Source organism: Phocoena sinus, chromosome 2 (assembly GCF_008692025.1).
Source record: "Phocoena sinus isolate mPhoSin1 chromosome 2, mPhoSin1.pri, whole genome shotgun sequence".
In the NCBI taxonomy this organism is placed as follows: domain Eukaryota; kingdom Metazoa; phylum Chordata; class Mammalia; order Artiodactyla; family Phocoenidae; genus Phocoena; species Phocoena sinus.
In genome coordinates this window covers 110,725,737-110,747,311 of record NC_045764.1, presented here as the reverse complement: position 1 = coordinate 110,747,311, position 21,575 = coordinate 110,725,737, and the positions used below count along the sequence as shown (strand labels likewise).

The following is a 21,575-nucleotide window of genomic DNA, read 5'->3' as shown; positions in this document are numbered from 1 at the left end:
CTAACTTTACAGTGACTCAAACTGCAATTCTAAGAAAATCATTTAATGTCCCTGTGTGACTCACAGAGGATTGGGATTAATATCTCCCTCTACCAAAAATCTCAGCTTACTGTAAAATAAATGAGAAAGGAGGAAGGACACATTACCTTTAATGGAATGGTGATATATAAAATTTGGGTTTAATACTTTAAAAAAAATCATTTGTAGTGTTAGTTCCCAGCTTTCTCATCAAAGTAGGTATAATACCACCTTACATGGTGGCAATGAGGAGTCAATGAGAAATGTAAATAAAATCCTTACCAGAGTGCCTGGCACCCCGGAGGAATTCAAGTGGTGGGGAGATATAATCAGGGAAAGTCTAGGTACCTATTTGGGTGATTTAGGATGGCATGTTTTTAGAGATTCTGATTTGTCCACAGAGCTGGCTGTGGAAGCCTAGTGTATCCAGGTTCTTAATATAACATTGCTGATTAACTTCCCTCCATCCTTTTCTTCCTCCCTCCTTTCCTGTGTCCCTCTTTCCCTTTCTCTTTCCTCTCTTCCTACTGATCTTCATAAGTTTCTCTCCTCTGTTTCCTTTCTGATGTATCTAAGCACTGGAACTAAATTTAGGTCAGTCAGTAGCTTTAAAAAGGTAGGAACATTCATTGAGAAATTCTCACTGATTTTAACTCCTTTTTAAACCACAAACAAAAGAATTTAGTTGAATTAAAAATAGAATTAAATTCACTACAGATAAAAACATTTGCAAATGAGGGGGCCTAAAACCTTAAGAAATGTGGATAATTGTTAACTATTATCTATGGGTCTGCTAATGCTATAACAAACACCTCTTTTCCATATGTTTTCTTGTGACACCTACAAAATTAATGCAACCATAAAATAATAATAATGCCAACAAAAACAAAAAATATTCTACAATTCTTTTTCCTTGCTCTCATTTATATTAATGTTGTTTTAGAATAACTTGAAAGGGTTAGGTCTCAGTTTTCAAATTAATCTTCTAAAAATACCTGTCAAATAAATTTAAATTTATGTTTTCATGAAACAAGAAAACAACTAAGTGAGTGCTTGCAGTGTAAGACTGCTAGGGTCAATTTTATCATCACTAGATCTTCAAGTTTCCTTCAAAATGTTAGGGAGAATTTAGCTATCATCTATCTGTCCTGTCTTCTAGAAGAAAACCATGCTTGTCTAAAAGTGAGTCCTTGGCATCATGGGGTAAGACAAAACTGAAGATCTGCCCTAAAATTTGCTGTGGTAGGAATGGATTTTACATATACCTACATAGCTGCTAATACACATTACCACATAAGAATAAAGAGGGCAGGGAGGGAGATCACAAGATGATAGAGTTCCTCTTTTTTCCTGGAGAATAGAACTAAGAATAATGGAAAATCCTCTATGTGTTAGGTTCTCTGCATACTCTCTACAAGTCTCTACTGACCAACTAAATTTAGTACCAATGCTTACATATACCAAAAAGGAAACAGAGGAGAGAAAGGTATTGAGACAGGAAGGAAAGGGGGCAGGGCACAACCATTAAAAGAATTACACAACCATTAAGAAGAAAAGGATATGACCAAAACTGACTAGAACCTACTAGGCCCAAGATAGCAGAAGATTTGACTTCCAGTATATCTTGAGCCTCATTATGCACTCATTGTAATACATTAGCATATGCTAAATGACACACCCACAGGTGCCATGAGAGTTCCCAGGCCAATTGTAAAAGGCCAAAAAGTAGGTGGTGTCCCAATTCCTGGAAATTAGAATATTCCTCCCACTCATTAGCATACAAAATTACCCAGCCCATAAAAACTAACCACCCACCACAGCCCAGCACCACTCACTTTTCAAGAGGACTCCATGTACTGCGGCCATCTTTCACCTTCTAAGATGGAGTGTGTCTCTCTCTAAATAAACCTGCTTTCATTTTACTATGGCTTGTTTGCTCTTGAAATTTTTCCTGCACAAAGTCAAGGACTCTCACTTGGTGGCCCAGCCCAGGTACTCACCCAAGAGCTGGGACATGACCAAGCTCTCACACCCCATTTTTCCTGCAACATACAAAGGTCAGCAGGAGGAGGGGAAAGAGAAAGGGAAAGAGGGACACAGGAAAGGAGGGAGGAAGAAAAGGATGGAGGGAAGTTAATCAGCAATGTTATATTAAGAACCTGGATACACTAGGCTTCCACAGCCAGCTCTGTGGACAAATCAGAATCTCTAAAAACATGCCATCCTAAAGCACCCAAATAGACACCTAGACTTTCCCTGATTATATCTCCCCACCACTTGAATTCCTCCGGGATGCCAGGCACTCTGGTAAGGATTTTATTTACATTTCTCATTGACTCCTCATAGCAACCCTGTAAGGTGGTATTATACCTACTTTGATGAGAAAGCTGGAAACTAACACTCAAAATGATTTAAAGTTTTCTTTCTTAGAATGAAGCAGAATGGAAAATTAAACACAAAAATACCAACCACATAAACCTCCACCATAACTTGAACATGATCTGTCTACAAAAGACTTAGATAAGAAGCAAGAGTCAGCATGATTCTCCCTAAAGAGCCAAATAATGGGAAATATTTTGAGAGGACCTTCAAGATGGCAGAGGAGTAAAACGCGGAGATCACCTACCTCCTCAAAAATACATCAGAAATACATCTACATGTGGAACAACTCCTACAGAACAACTACTGAACGCTGGCAGAAGACCTCAGACCTCCCAAAAGGCAAGAAACTCCCCACATACCTGGATAGAGCAAAAGTAAAAAGAGAAAACAGACAAAAGAATAGGGACGGGACCTGCACCAGTGGGAGGGAGCTGTGAAGGAGGAAAGGTTTCCACACACTAGGAAGCCCCTTCGCAGGCGGAGACTGAGGGTGGCGGAGGGGGGGAGCTTCGAGGCTGTGGAGGAGAGCAAAGCAACAGGGGTGCAGAGGGCAAAGCGGAGAGATTCCCGCACAGAGGAGTGGTGCCGACCAGCACTCACCAGCACGAGAGGCTTGTCTGCTCACCCGCCAGGGCGGGCGGGGGCTAGAAGCTGAGGCTCCGGCTTTGGAGGTTGGATCACAGGGAGAGGACTGGGGTTGGCTGCATGAACACAGCCTGAAGGGGGCTAGTGAGCCACAGATAGCCGGGAGGGAGTCTGGGAAAAAGTCTGGAGCTGTCAGAGAGGCAAGAGACCATTGTTTTGGGGTGCCGAAGAGAGGGGAATCAGAGCACTGCCTAAACGAGCTCCAGAGACAGGCGCGAGCCGCGAATATCAGCCCGGACCCCAGAGACGGGCATGAGACACTAAAGCAGCTGCTGCCGCCACCAAGAAGCCTGTGTGCAACCACTGGTCACTATCCACACCTCCCCTCCCAGGAGCCCATGCAGCCCACCACTGCCAGGGTCCCGTGATCCAGGGACAACTTCCCCGGTAGAATACACGGCACACCTCAGGCTGGCGCAATGTCACATCAGCTTCTGCCGGCGCGGCAGGCTCACCCCACATTCTGTACCCCTTCCTCCCCTAGACCTGAATGAGCCAGAGCCCTCTAATCAGCTGCTACTTTAACCCGGTCCTATCTGGGCGGGAACAGACGTCCCTCAGGTGACCTACATGCAGAGACGGGTCCAAATCCAAACCTGAACCCCAGGAGCTGTGCAAACAAAGAAGAGAAAGGGAAATCTCTCCCAGCAGCCTCAGAAGCAACGGATTAAATCTCCACAATCAACTTTATGTACACTGCATCTGTGGAATACCTGAATAGACAACGAACCATCCCAAAATTGAGGCAGTGGACTATGGGAGCAACTGCAGACTTGGGGTTTGCTGTATGTGACTGACTAGTTTCTGATTTATATGGTTATCCTAGTTTAGTTTTTAGCACTTGTTATCACTCGTGGATTTCTTTATTGGTTTGGTTGCTCTCTTCTTTTTTTTAACTACTTTTTTAAATTACTTTATTTTAATAATTTTTTAATTTTTTAATATTTTTATTTTAATAACTTTATTTTATGTTTCTTTCTTTCTTTTATTTCTCCCCTTTCTTCTGAGCTGTGTGGCTGACAGGGTCTTGGTGCTCTGGCCAGGTGTCAGGCCTGAGCCTTGGAGGTGAGAGAGCCGAGTTCAGGACACCAGACCACCAGAGACCTCCTGGCCCCATGTAATTATCAATCGGTGAGAGCTCTCCCAGAGATCTCCGTCTCAACACTAAGACCCAGCTCCACTCAATGACCAGCAAGCTCCAGTGCTGGACACCCCATGCCAAAGAACTAGCAAGATAGTAACACAACCCCACCCATCAGCAGAGGGCTGCCTAAAATCATAATAAGGTCACAGACACCCCAAAACACACCACCAGATGTGGTCCTGCCCACGAGAATGACAAGATCCAGCCTCATCCACCAGAACACAGGAGCCAGTCCCCTCTACCAGGAAGCCTACACAACCCACTGAACCAACCGTACCCACTGGGGGCACACACCAAAAACAACGGGAACTGCGAACCTGCAACATGCGAAAAGGAGACCCCAAACACAGTAAGTTAAGCAAAATGAGAAGACAGAGAAATATGCAGCAGCTGAAGGAGCAAGGTAAAAGCCCACCAGGCCAAACAAATGAAAAGGAAATAGGCAGTCTACCTGAAAAAGAATTCAGAGTAATGATAGTAAAGATGATCCAAAATATTGGAAAACAAGACAAAAAGACAACCCTCAGAATGGGAGAAAATATTTGCAAATGAAGCAACTGACAAAGGATTAATCTCCAAAATATACAAGCAGCTCATGTGCTGAATATCAAAAAACAAACAACCCAATCCAAAAATGGGCAGAAGACCTAAATAGACATTTCTCCAAAGAAGATACAGATGGCCAACAAACACATGAAAGGATGCTCAACATCGCTAATCATTAGAGAAATGCAAATCAAAACTACAATGAGGTATCACCTCACACCAGTCAGAATGGCCATCATCAAAAAATCTACAAACAGTAAATGCTGGAGAGAGTGTGGAGAAAAGGGAACCCTCTTGCACTTTTGGTGGGAATGTAAATTGATACAGCCACTATGGAGAACAGTATGGAGGTTCCTTAAAAAACTAAAAATAGAACTACCATACGATCCAGGAATCCCACTACTGGGCATATACCCTGAGGAAAACATAATGTAAAAAGAGTCATGTACCACAATGTTCACTGCAGCTCTATTTACAATAGCCAGGACGTGGAAGCAACTTAACTGTCCATTGACAGATGAATGGATAAAGAAGATGTGGCACATATATATAATGGAATATTACTCAGCCATAAAAAGAAACGAAACTGAGTTATTTGTAGTGAGGTGGATGGACCTAGAGTCTTGTCATACAGAGTGAAGTAAGTCAGAAAGAGAAACACAAATACTGTATGTTAACACATATATATGGAATCTAAAAAAAAAAAAAAAAAAAAAAAAGTGGTTCTGATGAACCTGGGGGCATGACAGAAATAAAGACACAGACGTAAAGACAGACTTCAGGACACACGGAGTGGGAAGGGTAAGCTAGGACAGAGTGAGAGAGTGGCATTGACATATACACACTACTAAATGTAAAATAGATAGCTAGTGGGAAGCAGCCACATAGCACAGGGAGATCAGCTCAGTGCTCTGTGAGACCTAGAGGGGTGGGATAGGGAGGGAGGGAGGAAGATGCAAGAGGGAGGGGATATGGGGATATATGTATACATATAGCTGATTCACTTTGTTATACAGCAGCAACTAACACAACAATGTAAAGCATTTATACTCCAATAAAGATGTCAAATAAAAAGAAAAAGGAAATATTTTAAGCCTTGTGGATCATTTGATCTGCAATTATTCAACACTGCCATTGTATCACCAAAGCAGCCATAGACAACATGTAAATGAATGAGCATGGCTATGTTCCAATAAAACTTTATTTGCAAATACAGGCAGGATTTAGTCCACAGGTCATAGTTTGCCAACGCTGATTTAGAAAATAAGCTTTTCCATGACAAAGTTATTCAATCACCCAACAATGTAATTTTTGTAAAGCCAAGAGCAGACAGGACACAATCATCTCTTTTCGTGTCAGAGGAGCTACCTCAGTAAAGATCTACTTCCTCATCCTTAATTGACTAGTTTTCAAAAATAATAAAGAGCACACTTTTCAGGCTGTTTCACTGGAACTAAGTTAGCATGCCTTGCTTTAATTTTATATATTGTGAATAAAATCAGTGTCCATTAAGTAGAAACACCAAACCCTGTATTAATTAAAAAATACTGTACTTTAATTTGGCACAGCTACTGACTGATAAAACTACCACAATTACAAAAGCAGCCTACACATATTTTCAAGTCTAGAATTCAGTAATGTACAAAAGATGCCAAATAAACCTCATTTGTTTTTCATAATTTACTCCATTGTTTTTAAATCGGCTCCTTTTTTTTTTTTTTTTTTTGCGGTACGCGGGCCTCTCACCGCTGTGGCCTCTACCACTGCGAAGCACAGGCTCCGGACGCGCAGGCCCAGCGGCCATGGCTCACAGGCCCAGCCGCTCCGCAGCATGTGGGATCCTCCCAGACCGGGGCACGAACCCGTGGCCCCTGCATCGGCAGACGGACTCCCAACCACTGCACCACCAGAGAAGCCCATAGGCTCCTATTTTAAGTGTATAAACAGTTTCTCAATTTAAACTTTCAAACACTTTTATATTGTAGGAAAATAAATGAGCAAGGTAGAGGCTATAAATAAACATATGCAGCTGGGTGTCCAACTAAGTTTTGTGAATCCTTTCCAACTTATTTCACCTAAAACAATTATATTTAGTCAAGAAAACTCCAATCAGGGTTTTCCTTATCATTAATTTCAGCCAGGCCCAAAAGAATAATCACCACAAAAGCCTCACCAAATACACAACAGATAAAGAAAATGATTATTAGCAAATATAACTATACATGTACTATTGTAAAGTAGGATTGCCATCTTTAATGTCATCATAAACTTAACCTAATGTGTTGGTACGCTTTTTTCTGACTCTCCTGCAGTATGCAAAGTCTAACAGATGACAAAAACAAGACAGATCAAACCCCAACACACTAGATTTTGGGATTTGTTTCTTTATAATTCATAATACCCTGTGAGACCTGTAAAAGGTGGCAGAATTATTCAGAGTGATTATACTGTTTCATTACCACTGCATGAAAGCTGCAATTTGAGAGCCTACAAGTCCTATTTTTTGTGTGTTGGATTTCAAAGGCACTGACAAGAGTTTTGATACTGCTTTGTTCTTCCAACAGAATATACACTAAAGAAGATTGTAAAGCTTCATGATGTTCTTTTTATCCATGTCATGTGCTAATAGAACCCATCAAAACAACGTCTTGGCCCACCCCAACGTTTGTAAGTAAACATTCATTTAAGATTAAGACCTGGATCTGGGGGGAAGATGTCGGAAGAGTAAGAGGCAGAGATCACCTTCCTCCCCACAGATACATCAGAAACACATCTACATGTGGAACAACTACAGAACACCTACTGAACGCTGGCAGAAGACCTCAGACCTCACAAAAGGCAAGAAACTCCCCACATACCTGGGTAAGGCAAAAGAAAAAAAGAATAAACAGAGACGAATAGGGATGGGACCTGCACCAGTGGGAGGGAGCCGTGAAGGAGAAAAGGTTTCCACACACGAGAAGCCCCTTCCCGGGTGGAGACTATGGGTGGCGGAGAGGGGGAGCTTCGGGACCGCGGAGGAGAGCACAGCAACAGGGGTGCGGAGGGCAAAGCAGAGAGATTTCCGCACAGAGGAGCGGTGCCGACCAGCACTCACCAGCCCGAGGGGCTTGTCTGCTCATCCGCAGGGGAGGGCGGGGGCTGGGAGCTGAGGCTCGGGCTTCAGTCGGAGCGCTGGGAGAGGACTGGAGGCGTGAACACAGCCTGAAAGAGTTAGTGCACCACGCCTAGCTGGGAGGGAAGCCGGGTAAAAGTCTGGACCTGCCGAAGAGGCAAGACACTTTTTCTTCCCTCTTTGTTTCCGGGTGCTCGAGGAGAGGAGATTAAGAGCACTGCTTAAACAAGCTCCAGAGACCGGCGCGAGCTGCGGCTATCAACACGGAATCCAGGGACAGGCATGGGGCGCTAAGGCTGCTGCTGCCGCCACCAAGAAGCCTGTGTGCGAGCACAGTCACTCTCCACACCTCCCTCCAGGGAGACTGTGCAGCCCGCCACTGCAAGGGTCCCGGGATCCAGGGATAACTTCCCCAGGAGAACGCACGGCGCGCCTCAGGCTGGTGCAACGTCACACCGGCCTCTGCCACTGCAGGCTTGCCCCGCACAACGTGCCCTTCCCTCCCCCTGGCCTGAGTGAGCCGGGGCCCCCAAATCAGTGGCTCCTTTAACCCCGGCCTGTCTGAAGGAAGAACAGACGCCTTCCAGCGACCTACACACGGAGGTGGGGCCAAATCCAAAGCTGAAACCCGGGAGCTGTGGGAACAAAGAAGAGAAAGGGAAATCTCTCCCAGCAGCCTCAGGAGCAGCGGATTAAATCTCCACAATCAACTTGATGCACCCTGCATCTGTGGAAAACCTGAATAGACAATGAATCATCCCAAATTGAGGAGGTGGACTTTGAGAGCAAGATTTATTATTTTCTCCCCTTCCTCTTTTTGTGAGTATGTATGTGTATGCTTCTGTGTGAGATTTTGTCTCTATAGCTTTGCTTTCACCATTTGTCCTAGGGTTCTATCCGCCCGTTTTGTTTTTATACTTTTAAAAAAATGTTTTTCTTAATAATTATTTTTTATTTTAATAACTTTATTTTATTTTACTTTACTTTATTTTCTTTTATCCTCTTTCATTCTTTCTTTCTACTTTTTCTCCCTTTTATTCTGAGCCATGTGGATGAAAGGCTCTGGATGAAAGGCTCATAGTGCTGCAGCCAGGAGTCAGTGCTGTGCCTCTGAGGTGGGAGAGCCAAGTTCAGGACACTGGTCCACAAGAGACCTCCCAACTCCACATAATATCAAACGGTGAAAATCTCGCAGAGATCTCCATCTCGACACCAACACCCAGCTTCTCTCGATGACCAGCAAGCTACAGTGCTGGACACCTTATGCCACACAACTAGCAAGACAGGAACACAACCCCACCCATTAGCAGAGAGGCTGCCTAAAATCATAAGTCCACAGACACCCCAAAACACACCACCAGACATGGACGTGCCTAGCAGAAAGACAAGATCCAGCCTCATCCACCAGAACACAGGCACTAGTCCCCTCCACCAGGAAGCCTACACAACCCACTGAACCAACTTTAGCCACTGGGGACAGACACCAAAAACAATAGGAACTACAAACCTGCAGCCTGCAAAAAGGAGACCCCAAACACAGTAAGATAAGCAAAATAAGAAGACAGAAAAACAAACAGCAGATGAAGGAGCAAGATAAAAACCCACCAGACCTAACAAATAAAGAGGAAATAGGCAGTCTACCTGAAAAAGAATTCAGAATAATGATAGTAAAGATGATCCAAAATCTTGGAAATAGAATAGACAAAATGCAAGAAACAGTTAACAAGGAACTACAAGAAATAAAGATGAAACAAGCAACGATGAACAACACAATAAATGAAATTAAAAATACTCTAGAAAGGATCAATAGCAGAATAACTGAGGCAGAAGAACGGACAACTGACCTGGAAGATAAAATAGTGGAAATAACTACTGCAAAGCAGAATAAAGAAAATAGAAGGAAAAGAACTCAGGACAGTCTCAGAGACCTCTGGGACAACATTAAACGCACCAACATTTGAATTATAGGGGTCCCAGAAGAAGAAGAGAAAAAGAAAGGGACTGAGAAAATATTTGAAGAGATTATAGTTGAAGAATTCCCTAATATGGGAAAGGAAATAGTCAATCAAGTCCAGGAAGCACAGAGAGTCCCATGCAGGATAAATCCATGGAGAAACATGCCAAGACATGTATTAATCAAATTATCAAAAATTAAATACAAAGAAAACATATTAAAAGCAGCAAGGAAAAAACAACAAATCACATACAAGGGAATCCCCATAAGGTTAACAGCTGATCTTTCAGCAGAAACTCTGCAAGCCAGAAGGGAGTGGCAGGACATATTTAAAGTGATGAAAGGGAAAAACCTACAACCAAGATTACTCTACCTAGCAAGTATCTCAATCAGATTCAACAGAGAAATTAAAGCTTTATAGACAAGCAAAAGCTAAGAGAATGCAGCACCACCAAATAAGCTGTACAACAAATGCTAAAGGAACTTCTCTAGGCAGGAAACACAAGAGAAGGAAAATACCTACTATAACAAACCCTAAACAATTAAGAAAATGGTCATAGGAACATAGATATCGATAATTACCTTAAATGTAAATGGATTAAATGCTCCCACCAAAAGACACAGACTGGCTGAATGGATACAAAAACAAGGCCTGTATATATGCTGTCTACAAGAGACCAACTTCAGACCTAGGGACACATACAGACTGAAAGTGAGGGGATGCAAAAAGATATTCCATGCAAATGGAAATCAAAAGAAAGCTGGAGAAATTCTCGTATCAGACAAAATAGACCTCAAATAAAGACTATTACAAGAGACAAAGAAGGACACTATGTAATGATCAAGGGACAATCCAAGAAGAAGATATAAGAATTGGAAATATTTATGCATCCAACATAGGAGAACCTCTATACATAAGGTGAATGCTAACCACCATAAAAGGAGAAATTGACAGTAACACAAACATACTAGGGGACTTTAACACCCCACTTTCACCAATGGAAAGATCATCCAAAATGAAAATAAATAAGGAAACACAAGCCTTAAATGATACATTAAACAAGATGGACTTAATTGATATTTATAGGACATTCCATCCAAAAACAACAGAATACACATTTTTCTCAAGTGCTCATGGAACATTCTCCAGGATAGATCATATCTTGGGTCACAAATCAAGCCTTGGTAAATTTAAGAAAACTGAAATCGTATCAAGCATCTTTTCCAACCACAACGCTATGAGACTAGATATCCGTTACAGGAAAAAAAACAAACACATGGAGGCTAAACATTACACTACTTAATAACCAAGAAATCGCTGAAGAAATCAAAGAGGAAATCAAAAAATACCTAAAAGCAAATGAAAATGGAGACAGTATGACCCAAAACTTATGGGATGCAGCGAAAGCAGTTCTAAGAGGGAAGTTTATAGCAATACAATCCTACCTTAAGAAACAGGAAACATCTCAAATAAACAACCTAACCTTGCACCTAAAGCAATTAGAGAAAGAAGAACAAAAAAAAAACCAAAGTCAGCAGAAGGAAAGAAATCATAAATATGAGATCAGAAATAAATGAAAAAGAAATGAAGGAAATGATAGCAAAGATCAATAAAACTAAAAGCTGGTTCTTTGAGAAGATAAACAAAATTGATAAACCACTAGCCAGACTCATCAAGAAAAAAAGGGAGAAGACTCAAATCAATAGAATTAGAAATGAAAAAGGAGAAGTAACAACTGACACAGCAGAAATACAAAAGATCATGAGAGATTACTACAAGCAACTCTATGCCAATAAAATGGACAACCTGGAAGAAATGGACCAATTCTTAGAAATGCACAATCTGCCAAGCGTGAATCAGGAAGAAACAGAAAACATGAACAGACCAACCACAAGCACTGAAATTGAAACTGTGATTAAAAATCTGCCAACAGGGCTCCCCTGGTGGTGCAGTGGTTAAGAGTCCGCCTGCCAATGTAGGGGACACGGGTTCATGCCCCGGTCCAGGAGGATCCCACATGCCGCGGAATGGCTGGGCCCGTGAGCCATGGCCGCTAAGCCTGCGCGTCCGGAGCCTGTGCTCTGCAACGGGAGAGGCCACAACAGTGAGAGGCCTGCGTACTGCAAAAAAAAAAAAAAAAAATGCTCTTAAAATCTTCCAACAAACAAAAGCCCAGGACCAGATGGCTTCATAGGTGAATTCTATAAAACATTTAGAGAACAGCTAACACCTGTCCTTCTCAAACTCTTCCAAAAAATAGCAGAGGGAGGAAAACTCATTCTACGAGGCCACCATCACCCTGATACCAAAACCAGACAAGGATGTCACAAGGAAAGAGAGCTACAGGCCAATATCACTGATGAACATAGATGCAAAAATCCTCAACAAAATACTAGCAAACAGAATCCAACAGCACATTAAATCGATCATACACCATGATCAAGTGGGGTTTATTCCAGGAATGCAACAATTCTTCAATATACGCAGAACAATCAATGTGATACACTGTATTAACAAATTGAAGGAGAAAAACCATATGGTCATCTCAAAAGATGCAGAGAAAGCTTTTGACAAAATTCAACACCCATTTATGATAAAAACCCTCCAGAAAGTAGGCATAGAGGGAACTTTCCTCCACATAATAAAGGCCATATATGACAAACCCACAGCCAACATTGTCCTCAATGGCAAAAAACTGAAAGCATTTCCACTAAGATCAGGAACAAGACAAGGTTGCCCACTCTCACCACTGTTATGCAACATAGTTTTGGAAGTCTTAGCCACAGCAATCAGACAAGGAAAGAAAATAAAAAGAATCCAGGGCTTCCCTGGTGGCACAGTGGTTGAGAGTCCGCCTGCCAATGCAGGGGACATGGGTTCATGCCCGGGTCCGGGAAGACCCCACATGCCACGGAGCAGCCGGGCCCATGAGCCATGGCCACTGAGCTTGCGCATCCGGAGCCTGTGCTCTGCGACAGGAGAGGCCACAACAGTGAGAGGCCCGCGTACCACAAAAAAAAGGAATCCAAATCGGAAAAGAAGAAGTAAAGCTGTCAGTGTTTGCAGATGACATGATACTATACATAGAGAATCCTAAAGATGCTACCAGAAAACTACTAGAGCTAATCAATGAATTTGGTAAAGTAGCAGGATACAAACAATGCACAGAAATCTCTGGCATTCCTACACACTAATGATGAAAAATCTGAAAGTGAAACCAAGAAAACACTCTCATTTACCATTGCAATAAAAAGAATAAAATATCTAGGAATAAACCTACCTACGGAGACAAAACACCTGTAAGAAGAAAACTATAAGACAGTGATGAAACAAATTAAAGATGATACAAATAGATGGAGAGATATACCATGTTCTTGGATAGGAAGAATCAACATTGTGAAAATGACTCTACTACCCAAAGCAATCTACAGATTCACTGCAATCCCTATCAAACTACCAATGCCATTTTTCACAGAACTAGAACAAAAAACTTCACAATTTGTATGGAAACACAAAAGACCCCGAATAGCCAAAGCAATCTTGAGAACGAAAAACAGAGCTGGAGGAATCAGGCTGACTTCAGACTATACTACAAAGCTACAGTAATCAAGGCAGTATGGTACTGGCACAAAAACAGAAATATAGATCAATGGAACAGGATAGAAAGCCCAGAGATAAACCCACGCACATATGGTCACCTTATCTTTGATAAAGGAGGCAGGAATGTACAGTGGAGAAAGGACAGCCTCTTCAATAAGTGGGGCTAGGAAAACTGGACAGGTACATGTAAAAGTATGAGATTAGATCACTCCCTAACACCATACACAAAAATAAGCTCAAAATGGATTAAAGACCTAAATGTAAGGTCAGAAACTATCAAAGTCTTAGAGGAAAACATAGGCAGAACACTCTTATGACATAAATCACAGCAAGATCCTTTTTGACCCACCTCCTAGAGAAATGGAAATAAAAACAGAAATAAACAAACGGGGGGCTTCCTTGGTGGCACTGTGGTTGAGAGTTCGCCTGCCGATGCAGGGGACATGGGTTTGTGCTCCGGTCTGGGGGGATCCCACATGCCGTGGAGCAGCTGGGCCCATGCGGCTGGGCCCGTGAGCCATGGCTGCTGAGCCTGTGCGTCTGGAGCCTGTGCTCCGCCGTAGGAGAGACCACAGCAGTGAGAGGCCCACGTACTGCAAAAAAATAAATAAATAAATTTAAAAATGGGACCTAATGAAACTTCAAAGCCTTTGTACAGCAAAAGAAACCATAAACAAGACTAAAAGACAACCCTCAGAATGGGAGAAAATATTTGCAAATGAAGCAACTGACAAAGGATTAATCTCCAAAATTTACAAGCAGCTCATGCAGCTCAATAACAAAAAAACAAACAACCCAATCCAAAAATGGGCAGAAGACCTAAATAGACATTTCTCCAAAGAAGATATACAGATTGCCAACAAACACATGAAAAAATGCTCAACATCATTAATCATTAGAGAAATGCAATTCAAAACTACAATGAGATATCATCTCACACCAGTCAGAATGGCCATCATCAAAAATCTAGAAACAATAAATGCTGGAGAGGGTGTGGAGAAAAGGGAACACTCTTGTACTGCTGGTGGGAATGTGAATTGGTACAGCCACTATGGAGAACAGTATGGAGGTTCCTTAAAAAACTACAAACAGAACTACCATATGACCCAGCAATCCCACTACTGGGCATATACCATGAGAAAACCATAATTCAAAAAGAGTCATGTACCACAGTGTTCACTGCAGCTCTATTTACGGTAGCCAGGATATGGTAGCAATCTAAGTGTCCATCAACAAATGAATGGATAAAGAAGATGTGGCACATATATACAATGGAATAGTACTCACCCATAAAAAGAAACGAAATTGAGTTATTTGTAGTGAGGTGGATGGACCTAGAGACTGCCAAACAGAGTGAAGTGAGTCACAAAGAGAAAACTAAATAGCATATGCTAACACATATATATGGAATCTAAGAAAAAAAAATGGTTCTGAAGAACCTTGGGGCAGGACAGGAATAAAGTCGCAGACATAGAGAATTGACTTGAAGACACGGGGAGGGGGAACGGTAAGCTGGGACAAAGTGAGAGAGTGGCATGGACTTATATATACTACCAAATGTAAAACAGATAGTTAGTGGGAAGCAGCCGCATAGCACAGGGAGATCAGCTCGTTGCTTTGTGACCACCTAGAGGGGTGGAATAGGGAGGGTAGGAGGGAGGGAGACGCAAGAGGGAAGAGATATGGGAACATATGTATATGTATAGCTGATTCACTTTGCCATAAAGCGGAAACTAACACACCATTGTAAAGCAATTATACTCCAATAAAGATGTAAAAAAAAAAAACTCAATAATTTAAAAAAATATATATTAAGACCTACTCAAATGTGTCCTTTACATAGAGGTATCCAGTTAAGAATCACATGAGTCTCTACACATTACATTACACTTAATCTTGGACTGGCAACTAGGATTTATTCAATTTAAAGTTGAATCCAGCCTCTACTTTCTTCTCTCTCTACCTAGCTTTAAATCAAGCTGCCATTCACAAGAATTTTAATCTCTCAGTAGAGAAAAATATGTTTCTTAATTCTATTAACTAACATTTAATAAGAATCTGAATGTCAGAAGAAGTAATGGTTGTACAATGATGAGAGAACAATTTCCTACTACTTATCAAAGGACTGTCTAAATCTTCAATTTCAGTCAAGAAAGAAAGAGGAACAAGGGCAACGTAAAGGAAAAAGTTCACATGGCTGGACAGAGGGCAGAGATGAGCTCATGAAAAGTACAGAAGAATCCCAAATGATAAACTGTTTGTAAACCAGCTGGAAAAGTAGAAATGGAAGAGTATCGAATTAAAGACTATTTTAGAACAATAAAAACACCTAAGAGATCATCGTAGTCTTCTGACCACTTTTTAGTGAAGAAGAAACAGGCCCAGAGATAAATGTCATAGCTGGATCTAGCTTCCAAATCTCTTTCCAACATACCATAAAGCCTAACTGCTAACAATCACTAACCATTCCCCTTTGTCTCTCTCATCTCATCCCCTACTATTTTTCCCCTTTTCACTCCACTCCAGACACACTGCTCCCTGCAGTGTATTTAACACACCAGGTATGCACCTGCTTTAGGTGCACCTGGTTCTCTCCATCACTTCTTTCAAGTCTTGATTCAAACATCACCATGTAGTGAGGCCTTCACTCGTCACTCTATCTAAAACTGCAACTCCCTCATCATAACCGTGCATATTTCCTACTCCCCTTCCTGCTTTTTCTTTCTTCTTAGCACCTATATCAATATTTAACATACTATATATTTACTTATTTATCTTGTTTATTGTGTCTCCCCACTAGAATGTTAATTTCACTAGGGTAAGGAATTTTGTATGTTTTATTTACTGCTGTACCTAGAATCTAGAACAATAGGCAGTTGTGGAGAGACTCTATCTCAAGAAATGCTGATTCAGTAGGTCTGGGCTGGGGTCCAACAAACTGCACTGTAACACTCTGGGGTATAAGATGACCACAATGTGGAAAACAGTAATATAGATAGTATGGAAAGGCAAAGATGAAAATTTGCTATAAGGCCCCACGTCTTGGGACCAGCAGGATCAGAGTAACAGTGATCTCCAGTAATCAACAGTAACAATGAAGAGGGTTTTTTTTTTTTAACTATAAAAAAGTAGTTCACATTCTGCCATATGGGTAAATAGTCAGTCACATATTGCATGGGACATATGCATATAAAAAATTATTCGTTGTTTATCTAAAATTCAAATTTAATTGAGTGGGTGTCCTATATTTTTATTTGCTAAATCTAGCAACCCTACCCTGGCATCTCTTCTCAACAGTGCAGTGAGAATGATTCAGAGTTGAAACATAAGTCAGACCGTGTCTGCTCAAAACCCTTCACTGACACCCCCTCCTGCATTTCACTCATGAAAAGCCAAAGTCCTTACGACAATTCACCAGACCCCACATAATCTATCCAGCTCCCCATACCCCTGCCTCCCAGCCCTGTTCACTTTCCTCACCTGTTATTACTCCAGTCCACTTCTTACTCCAAGGGGCACAGTGGGCTTTTCACTATTCCTTGAATAATAAGCTAGACATGCTCCCACATAGTAGCCTTGGAACTGGCTGTTCCTTTTGCCTGACACAATCTTCCCACAGATAGTCACACAGACTACACTCTCACCTTCTTCACGTTTCTGCTCAAATGTCGTATTTTCAGTGGAGCTTACCCTATGTTAAAGTGCGAACCCCCCTCACACACAAGCATTTTCCCTCTCCCTTATTTCAGACTACTTTTCTCACTTTCTAACATAATATTTAACTTACTTATGATGTCTAACATCTATTTATTGTAAACTCCATAAGGGTAAGGATATCTCCAAGCACCTTAAACAGTAATCATAAGATAAATATCCATTTAATGAATAGATGGATGAATGGATGAACTAATGAATGAATGAACAAACCTCCATTTGTTCCTCTGTAGAGTATCAGGGTTGATTACTATATGATCCCTACGGCCCCTCTTAAGCTCTAACATTCTACGAGTTCATGAAATTCCCTCTCCTAATACCTCTATACTAATGTTTTAAGTTATAGGATTCAAAATTAACTAATGTAGGTAAAGGTTAAAATATTCTGGTGTTAAAGAAAGGGTCATAAATTTCCTTGCGGTCTATTCCTAACCACCATTTTTCCCCCAAGAAAATCCAGTGTCATCTTCATTTTTCTATTGATCTCAACTCCAGAAAAATGGAACTTCATGGAATAAAATCTAGTGCAAAGACTGGCTATAGTGGGCTGCTGTAAAAAAAAAAAAAAAAAATGATAAGAGTACAGTACCTTAAAAAAAAAAAGTACACTACCTAAATCTTTGAAAACTAAAGACACAATCCAGTATGAAAGGGCTCGTTAAAAAGAGGGCAAGGGCTTCCCTGGTGGCGCAGTGGTTGAGAGTCCGCCTGCCGATGCAGGGGACGCGGGTTCGTGCCCTGGTCCGGGAGGATCCCATGTGCCGCGGAGCGGCTGGGCCCGTGAGCCGTGGCCGCTGGGCCTGCGCGTCCGGAGCCTGTGCTCCGCACGGGAGAGGCCGCAGCGGTGAGAGGCCCACGTACCCCCACAAAAAAAAAAAAAAAAAAAAAAAAAGAGGGCAATTTTTAAACCTGCTCACTACCGAGTTTAGGTTCAATCCAGGGTTTTAAACATAAAATGGCTGCATAGGAGTTTTGGTGTGTGTGTGTGTGTTTATTTTCCTTTCCAGAGCAGACAAGCAACATCTTCTTTAACAAGAAGCAACTACCTTAAGTCTCATATTTTCATCTAGTAAGTAACAGAGAAAGTAAATGAGGAGTAAAACAACTAAGATTAAGAAAAGAAAAACCTTGAATCCTTGGCCTTCTAATTAAAGGGGAAAAAAAAGTATTGATGCTCTTAGTAAGCAGTCTTCAAAATCAGAGAAAAATTAGGAAGCCTTCTATGACCATGGTAATACAAATGCAGAGAAAGATACTTCTAGATACTAACCCCTAAAAATAATAGTCATCTTATCTGCAACATCAACCAGCCACTTTTTTGACAGAATCTAAGCCTTAAGACCTAGAAACCTAACCAAACAAGAACCTTTCCCAAATCAGATAAGGTACTGCAGCAAAAGCACTGAAAGCCAACATCGATTCCTTCAGAATGTCCTTAACTAAACTGCAGTGCAGGGAAGAGCATTCACAATTCTGATAGCAGCACTTGCAAATAAAAGCAATGCAGCAACCACAGGAATCAGATGTAAACAGAGCACATGATATACCCTCCAGACTCAAAATCACAGGAGCCAAGCAGCTGGTTTTAAAACCCATGTCTTCATGTGCCCTCTGCTCTCTTCTCAGCTACCCTTCTAACACTGCCCTACTGAGGATTTAGGGGCCTCCTTATTCCTCAAGGAGATGTGATGGGGGAAATAAATTACTGAGAAAAAAAAATTGAGAAAGGAAAAATGAATTGGTGAGAGCCAAGTTAGGGAGGAAGGGGAGAATAAGAAAAAAAGACAGACTGTTCTGTAAGAAAGATCTGGATAACTTCTTATTGTACAGAATCAGGTCATGAAATTCAAAGGATGTGTACCAGTTTTGCCACCAATATGTTACAAACTAAAGGAAACTAAGGAAGAATATACTAAATGTAAAATTTGGGTAACTGTTCTCTTTCTAACTCACAACAAATCCAGCAACTTCCATTCCATCCCAAAGTAAGAGAACGAATTACTGGCAGCAAGCTGCACTTTACCAAAAGAAATTTAAAAGGTAGGCCAAAGGGTGCTGAGAAGGAAACACACAGCCAACAGCTTCTTAAGAGCTATTCAAAACAAAATTGCTACTGCTTCTAATGGGAAATTTCAAAGCACATTGTGCATAATGCTTTCTACCTAAAACCACACAGAAAATAAAGGGGAAAGGCAGTTTGGGGCTTCTACCTTCTGAAAATTACCTTATAAAACCGTACTGTTATTTTATTGTGCTTGGTAAGTGTGGTGCGTGTGTCTGTGTGCTTATGGAGGAGGAGGAAGAGTAAGTAAGGAAAAATTCCAAACACAAGATGGGCTTTAGAGTCTAGTTACACACTCCCAACCCTCTGTTGCACAATTAATTAAAAAAAAAAACCACGGCCTTATCTTTCACTTTCATATTTGACATTAAGTTTCTTACTCAGTACACTGAATTATTCTTATAAAAGATACCAGAGAAGTAGACACACACGTCTCAAGTCAATTAATACTATTTATATACATCAGTGGTGATCTGTTAGCGAGCAAAACTGTTTATATATTCCATAAAATGTATGAACCTTGAGGATTTAGATAATTCAGTTAATCACAGATGCATCCATATCATGAGTGAAATAAACAATTGTATTCAAATATTTATATTACTACACAACAAATAAAAATAAAGTTCAAAAACTATGGAAAACCCTCAAGGTACCATTATGATCATCAAGTATAAAATGATGTATTACCTAAACCCAAGTAAGTTATATTTATATAATTAATTACAATTAAATACCTACTGTAATATACAGTATACTTTATATGTTTTTTACAGTATATATTTTTTTCATTATTTTTTTTGTGGCTGAGTAGTATTCCATTGGATATATATCTTCTTTATCTATTCATCTATTGATATTAATGGATACTTAGGTCGCTTCCATATCTTGGCTTTTGTAAATAACACTGCTATGAACACTGGGGTGTGCACATTTTTTCAAATCAGTGTTTTTGTTTTCTTGGAATATATACCCAGCAGTGAAATTGCTGGATCATATGATAGCTCTATTTTTAGTTTTTTGAGGAAACTTCATACTGTTTTCCACAGTGGCTGCACCAATTTACATTCCCACCAACAATGTGCAAGGGTTCCCTTTTCTCCACAACCCTTGATGCAAATTTTTTTTTTTTTTTTTTTTTTTTGCGGTACGCGGGCCGCTCACTGTTGTGGCCTCTCCCGTTGCGGAGCACAGGCTCCAGACGCGCAGGCTCAGTAGCCATGGCTCACGGGTCCAGCCGCTCCACAGCATGTGGGATCTTCCCGGACCGGGGCACGAACCCCCATCCTCTGCATCAGCAGGCGGACTCTCAACCACTGCGCCACCAGGGAAGACTGATGCAATATTTTTAAGTGAGGATCAATGAAAAATGATTTACAAACTATTAACACCTAACTTGAAGTTCAAAAATGGTTAATCTATTAATTCTATTCCCAAGTAGCAAAAATGTTTTTTTGATAAATGAAAAACAATGTTACTTAATACCATATGGGGACTTCCCTGATGGTCCAGTGGCTAAGACTCCACGCTCCCAATGCAGGGGGCCTGGGTTCAATCCCTAGTCAGGGAACTAGATCCCACATGCCACAACTAAAGATCCCGCATGCCTCAGCCAGAAAAATAAATATTTTTGTTTAAATACCATATGACTCACATAAGTAATTATTATTTTTAGGATTTTTAAAAAATAACTAATTTATTAAAAGCATAGTAGAATGCACAAAAAAGCTATCTGGGATTTGCATCACTAAATAGATGGGCAATTTAGCTAAGTTACTAACCTCACCAAACCTCAGTTTTCTTACCTACAAAATAAAGATTAAGAAGATACATACCTTACAGGATTTTTGTGAGACTGCAGAACAGTGTGAATTTGTGAAACCTAAAGAACAGTTAACAGTTATATAGAACCATAAGCCACGTACTTCCTAAATACTGTAGGTATGTTAGCTTATGTAATCCTCACAACTACTTCATGAGGCAGGTGTACACTATAATGTCAAGGCACAGCAAAGATTAGTAATTTACCTAAAGTCACACAGCTGTAGTGCAGGAGCTGGGATAGGAACCCAGGCAGTATGCCTTCAGAGTCCACAGGTACCCCTACAGCACGGTGCCCCTCTCCCACAAGACATATTAAGTCAACTTCCTAGCACAAAGTAAATACCCAATGTTAGTGTCTTTTCTCCCTTTCACCAAGACCTCTTTATGTACTGAAACAGGAAAAATGAGCATTCATTCTCAGTGAGTCGTAATTTATCACACAAGACAATCATCCACAATAACATTCTAATTATTAACCCAGGCAACAAGCTTTGAGAGTAACAAAATGATCCTTAATGTGCACTTACTGCTTTTATCCGAATTGTCTGTTTTTTGTTTTATAAGAGAAAG

At 40.9% G+C, this 21,575-nt stretch overlaps 1 protein-coding gene across 4 annotated transcripts in view; it reads right to left on the bottom strand.

Annotated features, from left to right (window-relative positions):
* NUBPL (nucleotide binding protein like) overlaps positions 1–21,575 on the bottom strand; it is a 256,338-nt gene that overhangs the window by 195,005 nt on the left and 39,758 nt on the right. For 2 of the 4 annotated variants that reach the window (XM_032624193.1, XM_032624192.1), the window contains exon 4: positions 2,019–2,060. The exons of the other annotated variants lie outside the window; for them this stretch is intronic. In XM_032624193.1, coding sequence (XP_032480084.1) covers positions 2,019–2,060 — 42 coding nt within the window. The remainder of the gene's footprint in view (positions 1–2,018; positions 2,061–21,575) is intronic. 4 annotated transcript variants of the gene reach the window in all.